The following is a 22935-nucleotide window of genomic DNA, read 5'->3' as shown; positions in this document are numbered from 1 at the left end:
TTCTATTTGGTTTACTACTGAATATTTGTAGTCAACAGACTCAGTAGTTTCTATTTAGAGTAATGCTTAATAGGTACTCAATAAATGTGTATTGAATGGAGAAATGAATGCTGAACAGATTGTATTTTCTTTCAGACTTCTCATCAGTTGAAGTTGGAGCTCAGTTCAATGCAGGGACAAGTCATACAGGCCCAGAATAGTTTAAAACAAAAGGAAAAAGAAGAACAGCAGCTTCAGAGTAAAATAAATGAGCTAAAGCAATTGACTGAGCAGAAGAAAAAGCAAATTGAAACACTACAAGGAGAAGTTAAAATTGCTGTTTCACAGAAGGTAATGATATGATATTTGTTTACTTTTTATGGGAAGAAAAACTTTGCAGTTAAAATAACCATATGATAGTTAACACAAGTGAGTTGCAACAAAGAGAATTTTACATATATGCCCAAATTTTCTTTAAGTAAATGTATAATGTACTTAATTATCTGATTAAATATCTGTCTAGATTTCCATTCACTATAACCATGTTGTTAGACACTTATTTAAAATCTTAGCACTAATCATTTGTCTGGTAGACATAAAACTTTTTATGTCTATTTTACAAAATCTTTTTGTAAAATAACATGTAACTAACAATGTTAAGAGAATAATTTATACAACATTTTTAGTGTATTAGAAAATTTAAAGGAATTTAAAAATAAGTTATCCTTATTAAGGGAAATAACCAAGAACAAAAATCACAAAGATATTTAAATATTTAGTAGTATAGGTTTCATATAGTTTTTTGTTTTTAAGTTGTATCATAATGGTTTGTTTCCAAACCTATGCTAATTTATTATTAAACATCTGTCCTTCATTCTTAAGTATGTTTTAATGTCCAGACCAAGAGTTGATAAAAGTGGATTGAGCTTAATATTTGAACAAAAGCAGGTTTTTCCCAGTGTTGATATGTGCATATTAATTCATCAATGGAGAAGAGAGATATAATATCCCTAGTATGTGAAACAAAGTATATCATGTTATTAATAGTTGGTTTGTCACATTACTAGAAGGAAAAAAAACCCACAAATACATAATTTATGTTGACCACTGTTTTTATGATTATTACAGCCACTTTACAAAAAAGTAATTTTCTTATAACACAAACAGGAGTAGACAAATTTGTCTATCCTTTTTTTGTGTGTGTTATCATATATATAATCATACATCAGGATATAATTATCACAGTGTGTATTTTGTTCTCTGAGTTGACATCTTGAGGTCATTTTTCTCCCAAAATCTAGTAGCCTCATATTCAAGTTTTCTTAGACCTTCATTTCTATATCATGATTTAGTAAATTAAAAAAAAAAGTCAACAACTATTTTTAGTACATTTTCTTTTTAATTTAATTATTAGTTATAATATTTCTTCCAGATTTATAATTAATGTATATTGCCAGTACTGTGCATGGCTTTATTAAATGGTTGTTCAGTTGGTAAAGAATCTGCCTGCAATGTGGGAGACCTGGGTTTGATCCCTGGGTCGGGAAGATCCCCGGGAGGAGGCCATGGCAGCCCACTCCAGTATCCTGCCTGGAGAATCCCCATGGATAGAGGAGCCTGGTGGGCTGCAGTCCATGGGGTCACAAAGAGTCAGACACGACTGAGCGACTAAGCACAACACAGCATGTTAAATAACATGTTAAGGATTTTGAGATTTAGAGGAAATGCTCTTATTGGTAGTTGTCTTGCATGGGACTGTTATAATGAAAATACCACAGGCTAGGTGGTTTAAATAATAAGCATTTATTTCTCACAGTTCTGGAGACTGGGAAGTTGAAGATGAAGGCAGCTGGCATATTGAGTGTCTGGTGAGGGCCCACTTTCTGGCTTGTAGACAGCTCTCTTCTTGCTGTATCCTTATATGACTGAGAGATTGTATTTCTTCTTGTAAGCCCACTAATCCCATTCATGAGGGCTCTACCTTAGTGACTGCCAAAGATCCCTACATCCGAATGCCATCACATTTGATCTAGGCTTCAACTTGAATTTTTGGGAGTCACAAATATTCATAGCAGTAGTTACTTGTATTAGTATATAGATGCTAGAAAAAGGAACACCTTTATAACTTGGGGAAGACAGCATTTTGGGGGAGTATTGAGTGTATAGCCAGTCTCTGTAAATTAGACTTGGAATTTGGAGTACCTAGAGAATCATTGAAAGGCAATAATAATTTGGTTTTATTGAGGAGTAGTGTACTTTCATGGAAAGAAGGTACATTTTAGAGCCAGACAAATCTTAATTCAAATTCTGTGTGACACATATCAGGTTTATGGTCACAGGAAAGGATCCATCTTTCTGAGCTAAATAAAGTGAGGTTGTGGAGTTGTGAAGACGGAGATAATGTATTTAAAGTACCTAGTAGTATGCCCAGTGCCATGCAGAAGCTAAATAATTGTTGGGTGTTAAATAGAAGTATAGCAGACTATGATTGAAGAGTGTCCGTGTGCATGGTACACCATACAGTGATGGTCTATGGAAATTTTTCACTGGGCCACAGCAAAATAGGAAAAAGAATACATATACATACATTTTTTAATGTGACTGAGTCACAAAGGATTCAGCAAGGCTATAAGTCATCAGTTCCTGTACTAGGAAACCTAATGTGGGAACACAGAATGAATAGGATATGGCCCCTGTTCTCAAATAGCCTATATAATTTAATGAGGAAGCAGATACATAAAGAAAACTGTAATAAAAAGGAGAATGAGGAAAAATTAGAACTCTGTGGGAATTTTGACTGGTTTTCTAGAGGAGCTAGCATTTGAACTGTTTCTTTGAAGATTATTATAATTTTGAAAGGTTAAAAAAGGAGGGAATTAGATATTTAAAAGGAGAGTAAACAATATTAGCCAAGTTTACAAAGCTTAAATGCTGTTATAGATTTGCTGTTGGAATACACGGTAAGTGGAGAAGTGAGGAGAGATAAGGCTGTAGAATTGGATGAAGTCATTCTCTCTGTAACCTGTTTTTGGCGTGCATACTATTTTAAGTAACTGTTGTATGTTTCAGACAGAACTTGAGAATAAACTACAGCAGCAGTCAATGCAAGCAGCACAGGAACTTGGAGCAGAGAAACAAAAAATATCAGTGTTACAAAACACCTATGAAAAAAGTCAGGAAAATCTAAAACAGCTTCAGTCTGATTTCTATGGGAAGGAATCTGAACTGCTTGCCACAAGGCAGGATCTTAAGGTATAGTGAATTATGTTATAAAAACCAATAACTTGTTTTATAGACATTCATTAAAGGATTGATTTGAACCCAAATGGGCATTAGAAGTCTTAGTGTTTGTGGAATATCATGCTTGTTTTTTATTTAATTATTATTTTTAGAGAAACATGCTTTTTAAAAATTATTTTATATGATAAAATATATAGTAAATATAGGCATTTACAAATAACATCTTTAATAGTGAAATAATTTGGAAATATGCTAGTTGCTACATTAGCTTATCTAAGGACTTTGCTGCCTTTAAGAAAAAAAAACTTGAATTGCTGTTAGAAAATCTGAGTTTTAAATGTAAACCACTTGTGAAAATGCAAGGAGATATATTATTGCTTGTCAGTATTGACTTTATGTTTGTCAACTTCCCAAGACTATTGTAATGCATAATATTAGGAGATTATAGCTCAAAGTAAACTTAAATTGTCTAAACATATATGGATACTTTGGCCTTGGCAATACAGTTGGATTAGATGAAGTATCATTTTTACTAAAATGAAGGATATACAAAAAGGGTAAATAATTTTTATGTAGCATTATCGGTTGTCTAAGGGAAATGGAACATTTGTATTCTCTCACAGAAGGTTTAACCAGTTCTCTTTTTTGTCACAGTGAAATTAGTATGCCTTTTGATTCTTTCCTGTGTCTGCATGTTTGTTTCTTTGCTTAATTTAAAATGCTTTATTGAAAAATTCCATTGAAAATCACAGAATATTTTTATATATAATGTATAAATACACTATTTCTATACTTTATTCATAGGTTGCTATAGGGAAGGCTTTATGAAGGAGGTAGAACTTGCCCTGGTCCTGAAAGATAAGAATTTGAATACAGAGAGTCTGAGAAAGATCAGCTCACTCAGGGGACACTGAGGAAAGGAGTAGCAGGGGGAATCAGCAAAGCCAGGAGGCAGTCACCATAACTGGTTTGTTAGAGCGCTGGTTTGTGTTTGGAAATTAAAATTAAAAGGGCTGGGATTAAATTGTGTGGTACCTTAGATGTCTAGCAAGGGTGACTGACTGGACTTTATGTTGAGTTGGAGGTAGCAGGGAATGAAGAGTCTAAGCAGAGGAGTAAAAGGAAGAGAATATATACTTAACCCGGAAGTGGTTTACAGATAGCTTGGTTTGGATCTGGTGTAAACTAGTGCTGGGGGGATTAATTAAGAAGCTGTCTCCCTTTCTTCCTCCAGTAATCTAGCTGTGAGTTGATTAGAACTGGAGTTAAAGAAGATGGAACAGAAGAGATTAATTGGAGAGAGATGATGAAACAAAAGGGCTGAATAATATAGAGTGCAATGGAATGAAGGGATCAATGGTGACTAATGATCTGACAAAGCAACAGGAGATTGGGGAAAAGAATTTCCATAGGGCCAAACAGTAGATATTTATATGTATATATTTAAAGTTCAAAATTAGCAAGAGTTGTTTTTTTTAAAAAAAATACCACCTGACATTTAGAAAGTGTCTTAACTTATCTTTCTTTCTTTTTTTCCCTTTACAACACTGTTGAAAGTCAGGGAAGGTTGTTGAAAAGTTTGGACTTGATCCTGTCAGCAGGAGGGAATCACTGAAAGGTTTTGTTGGAATTTATATTTTAAGCCAACGTGGCTGAATGTGGGGATGAGAGAGGAGACTGCAGTAGTCCAAGTGCAGATGATGGTAGCTTGCGATGGTAGATTAAGGATGGACAATGTGAATGAATTTGATGGACATTTAGGTGATAGAGAAGTTGAAACCTAATGGCCGATTTAAAAATCTTTAGAAATCTTTTTCTTCATATGGATGTGTTATTTACCGAAGAGCATAACATAATAACAAGACTTAGATCTTTCAGATCAGTATTTTTTCATTAAGCCAACAATTATTTTTATTATGCCTGAAAGCTATAAAATCGTGTTCTAATTTTATACATGAAAGAAAAATTCAAATGTAAACGTGGGTAAGAGAAAGACAGGAATAAGGCTGCTGTGGAGTTGAATGACTGTTGAGAGGCTGTGGATAGACACTGTCTACCAAAGCTTTCTTTTGCAGATGAAACTGAGGCCCCCCCTTGGTTGGTGACAGGCCTAGTGTTTGCACAGTGACAGAAGCATGACTGGGTCTCAGCTCTTCTCATTTATAGACCTTTATTCTTTTATCATCATTTTACTAGATTTTTTTTTTTTTCATAAGATAGGATGTTGACAGATTCTATGCTAATCCTTTCAAAATGACATCTGAACTATTTAAAAAAAAAAAATCCTCAGAAAGTTCAAGTGATATTTATAGGCCAAAATAAGGGATCAGCCATTCTTCTTCTTTTGCTTCAGTGATTATTAAATAATCTTGTGTAAAAGAGAGAAAGGGAGAGGTTCAGAACCTTGTAACATGACACCTAATCAAGACTGCCATCTGTGGGCTGATGGTGTTACCAAGACACCAGTAGAATGGAAGCTGAGCTGGCTTGATTTATGCCTTTAGCCCCATCTGCTGGATTACTTATGAAGTACCAAAGTTTGTTGACTAGATATTTTAAACTGGCTATGCTGGGTGCTATTCTTTGATGTCCAGGAAAGGTAGAAGTGGAATTTAACTAAAATTTGCACCCTCAGTGAAGTGAAAACTCTAGGATAAAAAGTTTACAATTAGGTATAAATCTTCTTAGCATAGTACTATTCCTTGTGTCGTTTCACCCGGGCATCAAGAAAACGTAATAACTAAAAATTTTAGAGGTTTATGCTGAAAGAAAAAAGGGGAAAATTGTTTAACAGACCAAAAAAACAATAGCTACCATGGAACAGTGCAGAAAATGTTTTGTTTGCTAGACTAGTACAATGTGATTGGGGTATTCAGGATCAGGGTGGTGCTTGATCTGTTCAGGGATTTGCTTATTCCAGTGGCAGTGGGTGAGTTAAAGATAACCCCAGTAAACCGTCAAGTGGGAGAGGGAGTTCTCCAAGGGAAAAGATGCTAAGCAGATGAAAATAGTGCAGGATGCAGCAGAAAAGGTAAAAGGAGTGATCTGAAATGGCAGTATACTGCTGAATGTCACAGATGAATATCCAGAGGCAAGTACAACAGTTACGTCTTGGCTCAGAAAAGAGTAGTGCAGATTTTTAGCTTGACTTTAAAGATTTAGTCATTAGGATTCTGTGAGTTCAGAATTATAGGCTGTTATTTAGAACATCGGCATTTTGGAGTTCTTGTCTTTTTAGGCTCTAGCAAGAAGTGGTATTCTTTAGCACTAGATCAGGACCTCTGTTACCTAATTACAGTTGTGTAGACCTTATTGGCTAGGCTTTGACAAATTTTATTTTTTCCTCTGAAAACAGTCTTACCCATTGTGATACTTAAATCGGTTCCCACATGCCCGTGGAACCTTCTTTAAACATTCCATAGAGAACATTCACATGCATTTTTCTGTGCATCTGGCACATAGCAGATGCCTGTACAACTTTGATTTTACACTCTGGTTCTGTTTTCCAGTTCACATGGCGAGCTTCTTTCAGCGCCATCTTTTACTGTCCTGTCTACCTTAGTAGTATATTCAATTAATGCTTAGCTGCTTGATTAGTAAAGGACTAGAGGCTTTAGGTCTTTCCCCAAAAGGAAGGTTTATGGTTCTTAGTGTTTTACTGGATGCCATTAAAAATGGAAATTTAATTAGAAAAGACTTCTGAAAAAAAAAAAAAAAAAGACTTCTGAACTGAGTTATTTGTAAGGAATAATCTCTTTCAGGAAGCTTAAGTCCTTTAAATAAGGTTTTCATTCATTTTTCATCTATCCTTTACTGAATGCTTTTTTAAAAAAAAAAACATTTTGTATTGGAGAATTAATTAATTAATTAATAATGTCGTGATAGTTTCAGATGGACAGCAAAGTGACCCAGCCATTTTTGTTGTTCAGTTGTGTACAACTCTTTGCGACCCCATGGACTGCAGTATGTCAGGCTTCCCTGTCCATCACCATCTCCCTGAGCTTGCTCAAACTCAGGTCCATTGAGTTGGTGATGCCATCCAACCATCTCATCCTCTGTCGTCCCCTTCTCCTCCTGCCTTCAATATTTCCCAGCATCATGGTCTTTTCTAGTGAGTTGACTCTTCACATTAGGTGGCTATGAATGCTTACTATAGCCAACCTTAGACAACAGTGATTCCTCCTGAATTATATCTTCTGCCTTTTTTCCAAAGAAACTATATCTCCAAGATAAGAAAGATAAGTTTTTTCTAGATAGAAGAAGAACATCTTAGAATTATTTCCCTTAGCAGCTGAGAGTGGCAAAGTTCCTGCCATTTTCCATTCCCCACCTGTTACCATATCTACCCCCAAATCAAAACCTAGTATGTCAAAAAGCTTGTTCTTTTCCCCAGCTTCAACTTCTTGAAATATCTGGGCCTTCGTACAGTTGGTAACTATGAATTACATTAACTGACAGTGCTACTTACACCACACAGATGAGAAGTTAAGTTGGATGGGGTGAGCCTTGTCAGAAGTAGAGCCTCTGACGTCTGGTTGACTTTCCTATTTTAGTTCAGTTGATCAGATTGGTGATTTAAAATACATTTTCCTCCCAAGATAAAAAAGCTTATCCATAAAATAAAGCTTTTAGTATGCCAAGGGTCATCATAGATCCTACAAAACATATATGTATATATAATGTATGTAACTCTTCTTAAATTGCTTTTTTCCCCCATGTCTCTCCATATATTCATAACTATGTTTGATATGGTTCCTACTTATTTGCTATTCTTTATATCACTTAGCCAGTAAATACTAACAGATTATTCCTAGCAACTTTGGAATTGCTTCAGTTTTATTATTTTACAATACAGATATTTTCCATAGGCAAGAGCGTTCTCTCTCTCTCATTTTACTGAAGGGTATAACATACTATCTTTTTAAAGTATTTCTTTCCATTATGCTTATGCGTAACTGTCATGTATATTAACCATTATGTTTCTGTTGAAATTTACTAAAAATGACATAATAATTTGGGGAAATTGTTTTTTAAGTCTGTAGAAGAGAAGCTTTCTCTAGCACAGGAGGATTTGATATCAAACAGAAATCAAATTGGAAACCAAAATAAATTGATTCAAGAACTGAAGACCACCAAGACTACTTTGGAGCAAGATTTAGCAAAGAAAGAACAGCAATTGAAGGAACAGAATAAAGCACTACAAGATATGCAAAAAGAAAAGGTATTTTATTTTCTGACTAAATCTAGAATCTTAGAGTTACAATGGCTATAGAGATCTAGTTAAATATCTCACCCAGTAGAGGCATCACCTTTATTTTTAATAGCTCTCTCAGACGGACTTCTAGTTTCTTATAAAAGACTTTTGGTAATTGGAATTCTAATGCTAGGAAGTTCCTTGTCATTTCTGTCCATCTTCTTACTGCTTTTTAAGTTTTACAAACAAATCTGGTTTCTTGCGTGTTCGGCCCTTGGTTATTCAACAACAGATATTATAGCTCCTCAACTATTTCTCATGTAACATGTTATCCTCTGGATTTATTAATGAGGTAATAAAAGGTCTAGGAATAATTCTTAAGCTTGTTAAAAATTCTTGAAATTAAGAACCAATTTTTTCTAAGGGGAAGTAGGGGTGTATTTTGTATAAATGATGCTAGGTTATGAAGTTGAAAGCACTGTATTATGCTTAGTACATTTAATGATCAGTTAAAATTTTATATGAAAGGGAAATTCAGATTCTAGGAAATATTTTATTTTTGGTTTTATAATTGGAATCATATATTTCCATTAATTGATATATTCTAAAGTGTACAATTCCTAAAAGTTCTTGGTATATTATGCAATTCCTCAATTTTTTTTTTTTTTTTGCTATACCAAAAAAACCTGGGCTCTCAACAGTGAGAGAGTGGAGTCCTTGAATTACCTTTAATTTAAAAATTGGATGGAAAAAAATTGGGGGATATTTTTGTGGTGATGGCACTGGTGAAGCTGGAATGAAATTTATAATTGGTGCCTCAAGTTAGAAAATTCTGACACAACTGTATAGTTTAGAGGCCTTTAATTACAAGGGGTTTAGATCAAGTAGATCTTGTTTTAGTTTTTGATTCTACTTCTATTTATCTTCTCTGAGTCTTGGAGAATTAAAAAAGGAGAATTAAAAAGAGCTACCTGGTATAGAGATTAAGTTAGATGATGTATAATATTCCTCCCTAGGTGCCTTATATAAAGACAGTGATATAAAGATAATCTTAGGCTGATTCATATCAATGTATGACAAAAAAAAAAAATAATAATAAAAAAAAATATAATCTTAATAAGTGTAAGATGGTAGTTTTGGCTACACTTTAGCCAGACAATTTTACAGTATTTACTACTTAATCCTTTATAACAGTCTTATTGTTTATATTGTATAAATAAGGACACAGAGGTAAGAGAAGGTAAGTAATTTGCTTAACTTAGGTCGCAAATAGTCAGACACGACTGAACGACTGAACTGAACTTAGGTAGAAAGGGGCAATGACAGTCATAAATAGAAGCAATCATTTTTGTTACATTAATTTTAAGTACTTACTTTAAAATTATATAAATCATTTTTTCTATAGTCACTAAAAGAAAAAGAACTAGTAAATGAAAAATCTAAATTGGCAGAGACAGAGGAAATTAAGTGTAGACAAGAAAAAGAAATTGCTAAATTGAGTGAAGAACTTAAGTCTCACAAGCAAGAAAGCATAAAGGTATGTGAAGATTGTTTTTCCTTTTGTACTGTATTAGTGTTGTTAAAGAGATACGTGTATGTGTATGTGTGTGTGTGTGTGTATATATCTATATGTGTTTGTGTGTGTAGAGATATACACACGTACAGGCTGTATTTATCCGTTTATTTAGAACATAGTATGCGCCAGGCACATTTTTTTTAAATTGGAAGGTGACTGTTTTACCGTACAGTGCTGGCTTCTGCCATACACCAGCCTGGGTCAGCCGCAGGCACACACGCTGTTGTTCTTGACAAATACTCCTGCTCTCCCAGTGTTCTTAGACTGTAGTGTCTATACACATGTTGAAACCATGTTAACTTTGCTTCCAGATTATTAAATAAGGTAACCCCAGAAGTTTAAATTCTGTTGAGATGATAATCAGGAGAGTTATCCATTAAGCTTATAGATAGTAAACTTCAAAATATGTGAGTTTAGGATTAGGATTTTAAGGGATTCTGTTTTTTAAATTGTTTTTCTTCCCTAAAATCCTTTAATCTGTTATTTAGAACATTTTTCTTAGCATTAGCATGGCTGGCGTGCACTTAAAGAAATTGAATTGCTTATAATTTGCTTTTAAAGTGTTACTCATTTTCATAGAGAAAGGTTAGATTTTTCTCAGGTGGTATCATAATTACCTCTTCTGTCTATCAATATACTTGCCGGTTTACTTTATAATTATCTCTTTATATCATTATGTTCTTCTAGACTGACTTCCTAAAAGCAGGGAATGTATATAATTTATCTTTTATGAATATCCCTAGAACCTAACAGTGTGTGATGCCTAAATGTTGACGAGTAAGTGCTTGCGAAATGAAGAAAGAGAAAATAGGGGGGTAGAAATTTTTCATATAATTTAATTAAAACATAGGCATTGCAAAGCATCAGCTAAATTTGATTGCTGAGCAGCAAATACATAATCTTGCACCTTTTTAACTGTTTGAAATACTGAACTTTAAGAATTTCATAAGAGTCTAAAACTCATTGTATTGAGATAAGCTGTATAAATTTCAGCTTTTTTTTAAAAAAACTATAAAGGATGATTTATTTTGGTCTTACTTTTTCATAGGAAATAACAAATCTCAAGGATGCCAAACAGCTTTTGATTCAGCAGAAATTAGAGCTTCAAGGGAAAGTAGATTCCCTGAAGGCAACCCTTGAAGAGGAGAAGAAAACCCAGCAAATGCTAAAAGAGCAGATGAAAAAGGAAGAAGATGAGCTGAAGAAAGAGTTTATGGAAAAGGAAGCTAAATTGGTAAGTTAATGGTGGGAGGTGTGTTTTCCAATCGATTTTGTAAATTAATCCATTAAGAGAGGATTTTTCTGCATAAAAGTTATGATTCAAATGCTTACCTAACATTTTTTTAAATTTTATTTTTAATTGGAGGATAATAACAATATTGTGTTGGCTTCTGCCAGTACAGCAACATGAATCAGAATGGCCATCATCAAAAAATCTACAAACAGTAAATGCTGGAGAGGGTGTGAACAGGGAACCCTCTTGCACTATTGGTGGGAATGTAAATTGATACAGACAGTATGGAAATTCCTTAAAAAACTAGGACTAAAACTACCATATGACCTGGCATTCCCACTACATTTTAATTTTTTATTTAAGATAGAAGATGTGGTTTGTTTAAATAGCTGACATGTGATTGGAAATGTTTATTCTGTAATTATATTTCAGTTTATATAAGTGAAAGTTCAAGAAAACAATTAAAAAAAACACTTTTAGTGTCAGAAAGACAAGCCTGTAACTATGTAGACTGAGGTAGATGACATGAGTGCTAATCATGTTAAACTTGTTTAGTTAACTGAGTGTTGATGTGGGCGAACGGAAACTGCAGCTTGGCCTTACGCTGACTAGAGTCTCCTTTTCCTTCTCTAACTTGTGCATGCCAGATAGGAAGCATCTGGCTTTCCTCTGTTGAACTGAGTCCAAATATCCCCAGATAATTTGACTGCTAAATGTTTCAGGTTCATGTGGTGATTTGAAGTAGTATTATTATTTTTTGGCAGTTTGATAGAGACAGGAGGATACATTTGGAATTTGAGACATAAGAAAATGCCAGCTTTGTCTCCAGGGCACTTGCTATCCCTAACTATGTGTTCTTCCCCTGCTCTAGTGGGAAAAAGGAAAATCTCCAATTGCTTTACTTTAGCTTGATTTTATAAGAGGCTTGCTGCCTATCATTTCAGTCTTAAGACTTTTAAACCAGTTCAAATTATGCAGATGTTTGTGGAATCAATTTTATTAGTGCCTGCTTTCCTGTAGATTGTTATTTTTGCTGCCATTGTTTAAAGTTCAACAACTTAAGTTTATTTTGCACTACTTTTGTAGTAGGTTTTTTACCTACTGTTGTTCCTTTTCTTAGCATTCCGAAATAAAAGAAAAAGAAGTAGGAATGAAGAAGCATGAAGAAAATGGGGCTAAACTTGCCATGCAGATTACAGCATTAAATGAAAACTTGGGCACCATGAAGAAAGAGTGGCAGTCCAGTCAACGGAGAGTCAGTGAACTTGAGAAACAGACGGATGACTTACGGGGTGAAATTGCAGTACTGGAAGCGACAGTTCAGAATAACCAGGATGAAAGGAGAGCACTACTGGAAAGGTGGTTGATGTCTAGTGAAATTAGTTTATTTCCATGCTAAGTGATAAAAAGATTGTATTTCACATTAAAAAAAAAGAAGTCTTGAGAGAAGTGCTCCTACAGGTTAAGCAGCCGTTTAAAAACTAACCCTTCCAACAATCATATAGATGAAAGTAATGTATTATGTTTAAAGTCACTGAAGTGGTTATCTGTATACAGGGAAGGTCTGTAATGATTTTTTTTTTTTTTAATTATGTTTGCATTCCATTTTAGGTGTCTTAAAGGAGAAGGTGAAATAGAAAAGCTTCAAACCAAAGTACTAGAATTGCAAAGAAAGCTGGATAATACAACCGCAGCAGTGCAGGAGCTAGGCAGAGAGAATCAGTCCCTTCAAGTAAGTCACCTGCTGACGTGAGGCAGTTGTTTAGCCTAGAACTGCCCTTAGTGAAAAGCGTATTTTTCACATTAAAAAAGAAAACCCTCATATTTAATAATACTTTTAAATGGCTACTGAGTTGTAGCAGTACTGTAGGTGTTAATGGATAATTAAATATAAGATTTATAGAATTTATCTGAGAGACCTCAAGAAGTGGAGAGCCATGTCATTCATGAGTTGCCATTATTGGGAAAAGTCAAGAACACGAATGAATGAGTCCCTGTATGTTGAAGTGATCTCACTATATGCTCAGCGTTCCGAGGAAGGATTGCTTGATCCTTAGGAGTAGAATGCATTGGAAATCATTGAAGGTTAGAAATTACCAACATCTTTGAGGAATAACATTTGCTTTACTTATTGTCATTCATTTGTAGCAACTTTTGATAATGAAAATTGACCAAGGTATTTCTAATTTTTAAAAATGTATCCGTTTTAAAGCTTGGGCACCTAGTTAAAAATTATAAATCATTGTTTACAGCTTGGAGTACTATTTATTGAAACTTTTTCTCTTTAATAGATCAAACATACACAGGCGTTGACTAGAAAGTGGGCTGAAGACAATGAAGTACAAAACTGTATGGCCTGTGGGAAAGGCTTTTCCGTAACAGTGAGACGGGTAAATGGTTTTATTACTATGGTTCTGGATTTTATTCCTTGGTGACAGTGTTTTGACCATCAAAAGTGTCCTGCATTTGACAGACTTCAAAAGTTTTGCCATTTATTAATTTATAACTACAAAAAATAATTAAATTTCATGCACTCTAATTTCTTTTTAGCCCATGTATTTCAATTTTAGTTTTAAATTGAATCATTGTCTTCCTACTGAGTTACTCTCTGGAATAATCATTTTCTGAACCAGTGCATTCATGGTCAACTCATGTTTTAGTCATCGCTGCGTTCTCTTAAAGGAGAAAAAAGAGATAAAAAGAAATTCTAAATAATGCCATTATGTGATGTATCCTATAGAAGAAATTATGCCCAAAACATTTTGCAAATAGGAACAATTTTTCATTTGATAGAGGTGCTTTATTAAGTACTTTATTAAGGCATTTATTAAAATCCTCTGAAGGTGGTTCTGAGAATTCCAAGATAAATTCCATATTTAATGTTTAGTATTTGATTAAATAGGAAGCATTCAAATTAACTAAAGGGATTAAATTGATATTGAAATTTTATATTATTAAATAGTACATCAGTCACTTGAAAGTTAATATACTTTCACAGTGCAAGTTTGCTTTCTTCTTATAGTCTCATAATACTTTTGGTATAGTTTTTATGCTTGAAAATGTTTAATTTTTGTCATTTACAGCATCACTGCAGACAGTGTGGAAATATCTTCTGTGCTGAGTGTTCAACCAAAAATGCCTTAACTCCTTCTTCCAAGAAGCCTGTTCGTGTCTGTGATGCATGTTTCAATGACTTACAAGGATAATGGGTTAGGACAACTTCAAAGTAATATTACAGTAACATTAGATTTTTAATAAATGCACTTAATAGAGGTCCTGGACTACTACTATTTGATTTGGACAGTGGTTGCAATACTAAACCAAATTAGAATTCGTATATTTTGGAATGTTATCAAGTAAAATTCTTCTATTTTTGTGAGACTTGAGTTCATCTTTCTCCATTTACCCCTGGAACAGCTTTCATGCCAAGTTTAGAAGTAGCCAATGAAATGTAAATAAATTTTGGACGGAAAATAGCAATGTATTTTTTTAAATATAATTTCATTGTTCAGAAATGATATGAATACACTTCCGTAGCTGCTTCTTTCTCCCAAATTTAGTGTATGGAAATGTATATGGGTGATGTTACCCTATCAGATATATCGCACAATAACACATCAATTATATTAAATATTCTCATTATAAAGTCATGCACAGAACTATAAAGCTTTCTTTTTTTCTTATATATAGGTCCATAGCTCAGTTGCATTGTTACAAATTTACTACTCAAGTGTTCTAAATACAGATTATGTTTAAATATGTATTAACCATGAATTCAAACATGGTTTTTATGTTAACTATATTAAGTTCTCTTGGGTGGATTTTATGGCAATCTCTTTAAAATTAATTTGCTTATTTTATGACTATCCATATTTTATCCGTATTATGGCTATTCTCGGGTTGTATTTAAAGATTAGGGTTAATTTTTCTTTTTTGTCTTTCTAACTCATTTTTAAACTCCCACATATTCTTAATTAAAAATCCTACAAAACTTACCAGCCTCACCCCCAGTTGGAAGGTGAATAACATAAATTGTGTAATGGTCCTATTCTGTGTTTAAGTAGGAAGTCTTCTGAGATTAGCTTTCATTTTATATCCTTATTTTGTCTCTCCAGCATCTTCAGGAATCTGAATTTGCTTTTTTTAATGGATCTTCTTTTTTGAAGGTAATTTGGTTTAACCTTCTCGAGTATAGCTCAGCTTCACTGTAATTGTGTTGTAATTTTGCATCTTAAAGCTAGTAACTGGTATTGCTATAGACTTATCTGTGAAAACAAATATAAATCGGCAAGGAGATGTTAAATATCCTGTTTTATATTTTCTACTTAGCTAACAGGGAAGAGTTTTTTAAAGTTTTGAACTTGACTTAAGATTTTAAAGGTTCTAAATTGGGGGTTTCATATCAACTGTGTATCTGTTTACTTCACAAAAATAATGCTATGAAATTACCTTGAAATAACAGTTGGATAATAGAGTATCGCCAAAAACAAATGTGTTTAGGAACCCCTATATTAAAACCAGAACTGAAACAGAATGACTAATTGAGGGTAATTAAAAATTGGCTTATTTGTATGCTAAATAGTGGAATTAAAACTTTATCATAGTCTTAATTTGGAAAATTGGAAAACATCTGAAGAGTCATTAATATTGGTGTGTTACTCTGAGAAGAAATGTATAGTTATGTATTCTCTCAGTGCAATCATTCAGTAATGGGGGAGGGTGGGACCTAATAATTCATTAACAGTAAGTGCTTTCAGGTATCATGCTGAAATGAAATTGTCATGTTATATTCTTCCTATAATGTATACAAACTAAAAGAGATTGCCATATATTAATTTAAAAAACCCATTTAAGTAAATTGTTGTCAGTAGCTATCGAGGACCCTGACTGAGTCCCTGGACTCAGATAAATAACATACATCTTTGAGCATAAATATTGAAGAAATACAATGGTTCCTTATTAAAAATAAGTTTGATGATAGAAACTATGCATTTTCATATACTTATAATTCAAATACTCTTAATTCTACACTTATAATTAATAAGCATGTTGGAATAACATTCACAGCACAGTTGTTCTTTTTAATGATAATGAAACTTCATGAGAAATTTCCTGGATTAGAATATTTGTTCACTTCATCTCCTAATTGGGTGCACTGAAGGCCTTTCCCTGTCTTGTTCCCCCTGCCCACATAGTCATAACAAATACATATGTGTTTTGAGTATTTTCTACTTTTCATCTAGCTAATCTTACTTTGTAAGCCCCAAATAATTTGACTACATATTAAGTAGAAGTGAAACCTAAAATTTAGCTATTAGTCTCACCAACGAGGTGTTTTGGAAACAGAAGGTTTTCTTTTTCTTTTAATTAAAAAGTCATCCTCTTAGTGCTCACTGGTTCTACATTTTAGATGTCTACTAGTACTCTGTCAGTGATTTAGAGCTGGCACATGCAGAGTCCCAGCTCTAATGCAAAGCATATTGGCATCACACGTTAGTAAATTCTAAGCCCCAGCACAGAAATGTGAGTTAATAATCAAGTCTTGCTGGGTTAGTGTACAATAAACTATACCTACGGGATTTTTAGTAGAAGACAAAGCTGCTGTTATAGGATTTATTTTGGAAAAAAAAAAAAAGAGGGAAACAAACACAAAAACCTCAACGCAGTGTATAATTTTGTTCAACTACCTCTTAATGCGGAATTAGATAGTTTAATAGTTTCCTCACAGTAATGTTAAATAGTAACTGCCAAATTTGTTAGTTCCCCATCTCTGTTGAAAATTATGATTATTTTATAGTTTGGAGAACTTTAAAGACACTTTTTTTTTTACCTTGCATTTGCATAAAGATGTTTAGCTTTTAAGTGGAGAGCAAATTATGATCATATATTTTGATATTATTCATGACCTATTTGACTAGTTTTTTTTTTTAAATGCACTTTGGCTATGAAACCATGGATGATTTGATCCATAAGATTTAAATGTGCCATTAATTTAGTATTCCTAGACATGAGCTTGATGAATGGTATTCTGTGATTATATAATGTGCCACACATTATTGTCTTAATTGCCCTTTGCCTGAATTTTAATGATCAGTTATTGTTGCAGATGTGAATATTGTGTATAAACTTACTAAATTTATGTAAAATTGTATAAAATAGAATTGGAAATAGCTAGGTTCTGTGTAGAAGTAATGAATTTATTGTAACATGACGCAGTTATGTCTATGACATTCTGTACTTTCTGAACTGGATCATATTCATAACTTCTGTAGATACTTTTGCATGAATATTTTTTCCTTTAGAGTTTGGATTCATTGTATTGTTTACTATTTGTGATCATGTAGTTGTGCCTTATTTGTGAGAGAGTTTAGCTCAGTAAATACTGTGATTTCTAAACTCAGTGAGTGGAAGGTTATTGATTATAAATGTAACTGATAAATTACATAACATTTAAATCTGTATAAAGAACAATGGAAGGATCCTTTACTGAATTGTTGCTTTTTAAAAAAAAATGCTAAAGACATTAAAAATCATTTCTTTTAGTATATTCTGTGACCAAATTATTTTGTCAAATTATTTAAAAAGATAATGTAAAATGGCTAATATTTATAGACTTAGAACTTTGCACTTGGATATAGACAGTGGATGTGCTTTAATGTTCAACTCAGAATAGTAATTAGGTTCATAACTTCAAGAGAAATTACTAGTGCTATTTTGCTTCAGACATCTCCTTTTCACTCCATTATTGCAGAGAATTAGCAAAACTAAAAAATATTAAATAATATTAATCCCTTGTTTCATTGCACATTTAAATTTAATAGCTAGGCAACCCCTTAGATACTTTCCTGATGGCTTAATGTACTGTTGCTTTTTACTGTCCCCCTACCCTCAGGAACCAAAGTTTTAGAAGTGATTTTTCATTTTACTCTAATGTGTTTTCCTCTGAAGAGAATGTATATATCCTCAAACACTTATCAGATGTGGTCTTTTGTGAGCTTTATAGAATTCCACTTCAAATACATAGCATATTATTCTTTTAAATTTTATTGTGGTAAGAACAGTTAATATGAGATCTACCCTTTTTTAAGTGTACAGTACAACAGATCTCCCAAGCTCACTCATATTGCTTAACTGAAACTTTATGCCCAGTGATTGATTAGTAACTCCCCATTTCCCTCTACCCCCTGGCAACTATCATTCCACTCTTTGATTCTATGAACTTGAGTATTTCAGAAATCTCACATAAGTGGAATCATGCAGTATTTGTCTTTCTGTGACTGACTGACTTCCCTTAGCATAATGTCCTCAGGCTTCATCTATGTTGTTGCCTGTTTCAGAATTTTCTTCTTTTTCAAGGCTGAATAGAATTCCATTGTATGTACATACCAGTTTCTTTATCCACTCATCAAGGTTTTTTTCGCATCTTGGCTATTGTGAATAGTGCTGCAATGAACATAGAAGTGCTAAGATTTCTTTGTATATAGCATATTCTAAAGCTGTTTTACATCTTAAATAATTAAATTTACATGTTAATTTAGTCAATCTTTTTTTTCTCCCTTTGATGAGATTTAAGGGAGAAATCAGTTTTGATACATACGTGTTTACTGGCCTCATGGAACTAAAAGGAATCTTGAGAGATCACCTAGACCTACCTAAATCCACTGCTCTTTTCCTAGGTTGGCTGATCTCTAGAAATCCTTGCAAGATGATTTTTTTTCTAAAAAATACATAAATTAGTTTTCATCTCTAAGAACTTAAAATTTGTTCTCCTGTACCTTTGCCTTTTTTCTTTCTTAGGCACTGACAGTAGTTACTGGTTTTCCTTTCATTTTCACTTACTCCTAATAAATACGACTTTATTACACAGAGGCTGTGGACCGCCGCCCCCCCCCCCCCCCCCCCCAATAGTGCTTGGCCCTTTAAAAGTGTTATGTTGCACTTGTCTGTACTGCCTGGTTCACATGGTGAAACGTGCATTCTTCTCCAAGAATTAAGTGTTCACATGCCTTCCCCAAGCGTTATCCTCTCTATCCCATTCTCCAGCTTAAGGAGATCAGTTTAAGTATCATTTGTCTTGCTGTCTGAATTGATAAATATTACTACTTCCATTTTGGAAACTGCAGAAGGTACTATGTCTGAAATTGTCTAAAATGAAAATCACAAATTTCATTCTGAGAATAAACTAATTCCTTACCTGCAGTTAATAGTATATTCTATCATGATAATAATTCAACCTGCCTTTCTTGGTAAGAATTCTAATGATGTTTTCAGTCCTGCCAAATAAGATGCAGTGATGGTATTGTGCTAACTCACACACACATTCAAACCAGAAAGTTTTATGAAAAACTCCATTATTCAAAAAGTGAGATTTACAGAAAGATATGCTACTATTTCTATGAAACCTCCCAAGTAAAACTTTACTAGTAAAATTAGAACAGATAATTGCTTTTTTCTCAAAACAATGGAATTTAGTCTTTTGGGATTTTCTCCAAGTTAAGAGTATTATAAAGTAAACCTGAGATAAGTAAAGTGTTGGAGACCAGAAATTTAAAAACCGCTACTAAGATGAAGACATTATTATTCATTGCTTAGTATGTTAAAAGAGCAATCCAACTTTGTATGAGGTTGGATTGTAGAGCAGTAAAACTGATTTACAAACCAGGTAGGAGACTTGGTTTCATTACAGATACACACAGAATCAGATGCTAGAATTCATCTCAGACCCAAGCAGTGGGCACTGTTTCCCACGTGACACTGCAGCCACCTGATTATCCATTATGAATTCTAATAGCCACATACTTCCCTCACCCCCTTTTCAAGCCTGCCTGAAGTATTATGAGATACTCTGGGATATCAACATGTGTATACTTAACAAGAAATTCTCAGGGTTCAAATTTGTTGAAGTCATTATTACTCTACCCTGAGGAGTACCTAGCTCAAATTCTGAAACTTCTTTAAAATGCTTATTCTAGGTCATCCCTAGGTTAAGTGCTGCAAGTTTGAATGAAAGAATACCTTAGTCCCTAATGTCTAAAAGGTGTGCCACTTGATTTAGGTCCCTAAATCTCCGAGGATTCTGCAGGCAAACTGAATGAGGACATTTTCTTGGTTTCTTGACTCTTGGTGAAGCAAGAGATTGCTGCTGTTATTTGTGCTATCCATGTTCTCTGTTAAAGAAAAAATATAGTGAGAATGTTAAACTGAAAATTTCTAACATATTTGGATTAATATTTTCCTTTGTATTTGTTGACTTGCTCTTTAAAACTGAAGACCGATGAAACATTTGCCTGTCTCCCATTTTCTGTCTTAAATAAAATGTATCATAAATACCTCCAATCACATGAATGCAATGGATTAGATGAGTATGGTATTCTGGATAAACAGTTGTCAGTAATCAAGAAACCATAATAGTTAAGGATGACTAATTACAAAGATGAGTATTGGGAATGTAAGTAGTTTGAAAGTTGAATTTCTTAAATATCCACTTTGTGTGGAAATAGAAGTTCTTAATCAGCTGGCATAACTTGAAAAGCAGGCTGAGGGAAGAAATCGAGTCCTTGAAAATAATGCAGGCTTCCATTAATTGGCCACACTGCTGTCCTGATGAAAGCCTACCAGGGAAAGACGAAAATGGAAACTTCTAAGATAGAGACACCAGAGTCAGATAGGCAGCCGCTCTTCAGCTCCATAGCTGTAAAAACTGGGGCCTATTTTCAAAGAGTGAAGAGAAGACTTGGTGGTTCATTACTGCAGGAGCCCCTCACTTAAGCTCGCATCATACTGTTTGCATACGGGGCTTTGAAATTGATTAGAACATCTTAAAAGCATGCAATCCAAAGCAGTTTTACCCTCATTTCCTATAGGCCTCCCAGAAGTCAGAGGCAGCTCTTAAGCTGCTGCTGAAGGAGAAACAAGGGAGGCTTGTCAACACTGGGGATATAAGAAAATGGTCAGTGCTGAGGTTTCTGAGCCTGATGTGGTTAGATACTCATGTCCTTCCTGTCCTCCCAAACTTGACAAAACTTTCCTTTCACTGTTCCTTAATGAGTTTGGAGTGAGATTTTTTTCCCTCTTACATCTGAAGAATCAAAACCTACAAACCTGAAATACCTACCTTGATGTTTTCCGTTTGGGCTTGTAATAAGAACGCTGCTATACATTGTCGATATCTGTTTTCATGTTGTATGAGGAAAGCATTTTTCAGCCCAAAGACTAGAAAAAGATTAAGGACAAGACAACAAAGCATTCAATATGAAATCCATAGTTTCTGAGCTTAAGAACTTGGATTTTTGTTTGTTTATTAATGTGTGGGAGTTTTCTGTCCTGTCTATGAGAGTGCCCACTTAACTATGCAGACCTTTTTCTTCCCTAGCCAACAACTTCCGGGACTTGATGAAATACATTTGTGGCTTAAGTGATGGAAAATGTGTTCCTCCCCAAGGAAGAAATTTAGTGTATTAGATAGACTTTGTGTAAAATAAAATACTAATATGAAAAATAATCAGTTTCTTTGACCACCCCCCGCCCCCCCACCATTCCTTTTTTTGTACTTAAAGGCAAGTTAAACATCAAGACAAGGGTTAAACAAATTAAGATGTGGCAAACATACAAAAACCACCTGAATGCTTCACAGCAATCCAAGAAAAACCAAAAAAAAAAAAAAAAAAAAAGGACTCAAATAAAATCCAACATCCACCAAATTATGTGAAATGTTAAAACAAAAACAAAAAATGTTGGCATGGTTTCTGTGTTTGAAAAGAAATGGTCCGTTCTGTTGTTTCCTAGCATCTCTTAAAGAAACAACAGGAGATTTTCCCGGGAAAGCAGATTTCCTTTCTTTTTATTACTACAGCTGGAGCTCTTAAAATGAAAGTTTGTCCTTGAATTATTGATACAACACTAGGGATAAAGTTCTCCAGCCTACATATTCTTTCTATAGTCAGTTTATGTCTAGGAACAAAGCCAAGCCAGGTCGCACCGAGAACTACAGAGGAGGACGGGTGCCTCTTCCTGGCTGACCGTTAAGCTGACGCTTGTTCACAGCCGTTTTTCCTGTTCCTTGAAGTTCGTGGGTTTAATTCAGACTCACTGAGGCAAGTTGAGCCTCATTTCAGAATTGAAGCAAATATGAGACGTTTATTTTCTTAACTGTGAACTACTTAACTCTTACAAACTGTTAACAGTCCATCCCTCATAATTCCTAAATTCTACCACAACAAAGCCTGACGAGGTCATGAAATTCTGTCCAGCTTTTCTGGGGTGAGAGAACTTAAACCTATTAAAATGACTTTCTGGAAAAAAGATCTGGCTGTGTTTGTTTAACTTCCTGATTTTTCTCCTTATAAATTCCCTGCAGCAAGTGAGGCTTTAAAGATCAGGTGGTTGTTCTTGGCTGGATTTCAGAATCCATTTTCCTCATAATTGTATCCGTAGTTCTCAGTTATTTAAGGTATCCCTCATCTGTTTGGTTTGTAATATGACTACTAAAGACTTCATAAGCAAAAGTATCTTGTATGGCGAGGCTTAGAAGATAAAGTGATAAAAAAATTAAAAAAGGAGTAGCTCTTTTCTCCCTGATGTTCTAATAATTAACAATAGTTGACATCATTTATTAAGCACTTACTATCACTAGGCACAGTGCTATGTATTTTTTCCTTACTGTCAGTTAAACCAGACATCGACTTTATAAGATAGGAAAACAGCCCAAATCAC

At 34.0% G+C, this 22935-nt stretch overlaps 2 protein-coding genes across 4 annotated transcripts in view; one reads left to right on the top strand and one right to left on the bottom strand.

Annotated features, from left to right (window-relative positions):
- The window catches only part of EEA1 (early endosome antigen 1), a 123659-nt gene extending 105891 nt beyond the window's left edge, over window positions 1-17768 (top strand). For all 3 annotated transcript variants that reach the window (XM_061125704.1, XM_061125719.1, XM_061125712.1), the window contains 9 exons: window positions 136-330; window positions 3049-3231; window positions 8255-8440; window positions 9819-9950; window positions 11038-11223; window positions 12344-12582; window positions 12835-12955; window positions 13515-13613; window positions 14307-17768. In XM_061125704.1, coding sequence (XP_060981687.1) covers window positions 136-330; window positions 3049-3231; window positions 8255-8440; window positions 9819-9950; window positions 11038-11223; window positions 12344-12582; window positions 12835-12955; window positions 13515-13613; window positions 14307-14429 — 1464 coding nt within the window. In that variant the 3' untranslated portion in view covers window positions 14430-17768. The remainder of the gene's footprint in view (window positions 1-135; window positions 331-3048; window positions 3232-8254; window positions 8441-9818; window positions 9951-11037; window positions 11224-12343; window positions 12583-12834; window positions 12956-13514; window positions 13614-14306) is intronic.
- Window positions 17769-18165: 397 nt separating this feature from the next.
- Window positions 18166-22935, bottom strand: part of PLEKHG7 (pleckstrin homology and RhoGEF domain containing G7) — an 86261-nt gene continuing 81491 nt past the window's right edge. Inside the window, exons 15-17 of the mRNA XM_061133142.1 lie at window positions 21338-21435; window positions 20239-20390; window positions 18166-18666 (exon numbers count right to left, since the gene is read on the bottom strand). Coding sequence (XP_060989125.1) covers window positions 20283-20390; window positions 21338-21435 — 206 coding nt within the window. The 3' untranslated portion in view covers window positions 18166-18666; window positions 20239-20282. The remainder of the gene's footprint in view (window positions 18667-20238; window positions 20391-21337; window positions 21436-22935) is intronic.

The sequence above is a fragment of the Dama dama genome, chromosome 3 (assembly GCF_033118175.1).
Source record: "Dama dama isolate Ldn47 chromosome 3, ASM3311817v1, whole genome shotgun sequence".
Classification (NCBI taxonomy): domain Eukaryota; kingdom Metazoa; phylum Chordata; class Mammalia; order Artiodactyla; family Cervidae; genus Dama; species Dama dama.
Note: the sequence above shows the minus strand (reverse complement) of the source record. Positions and strands in the feature narration are given on the sequence as shown.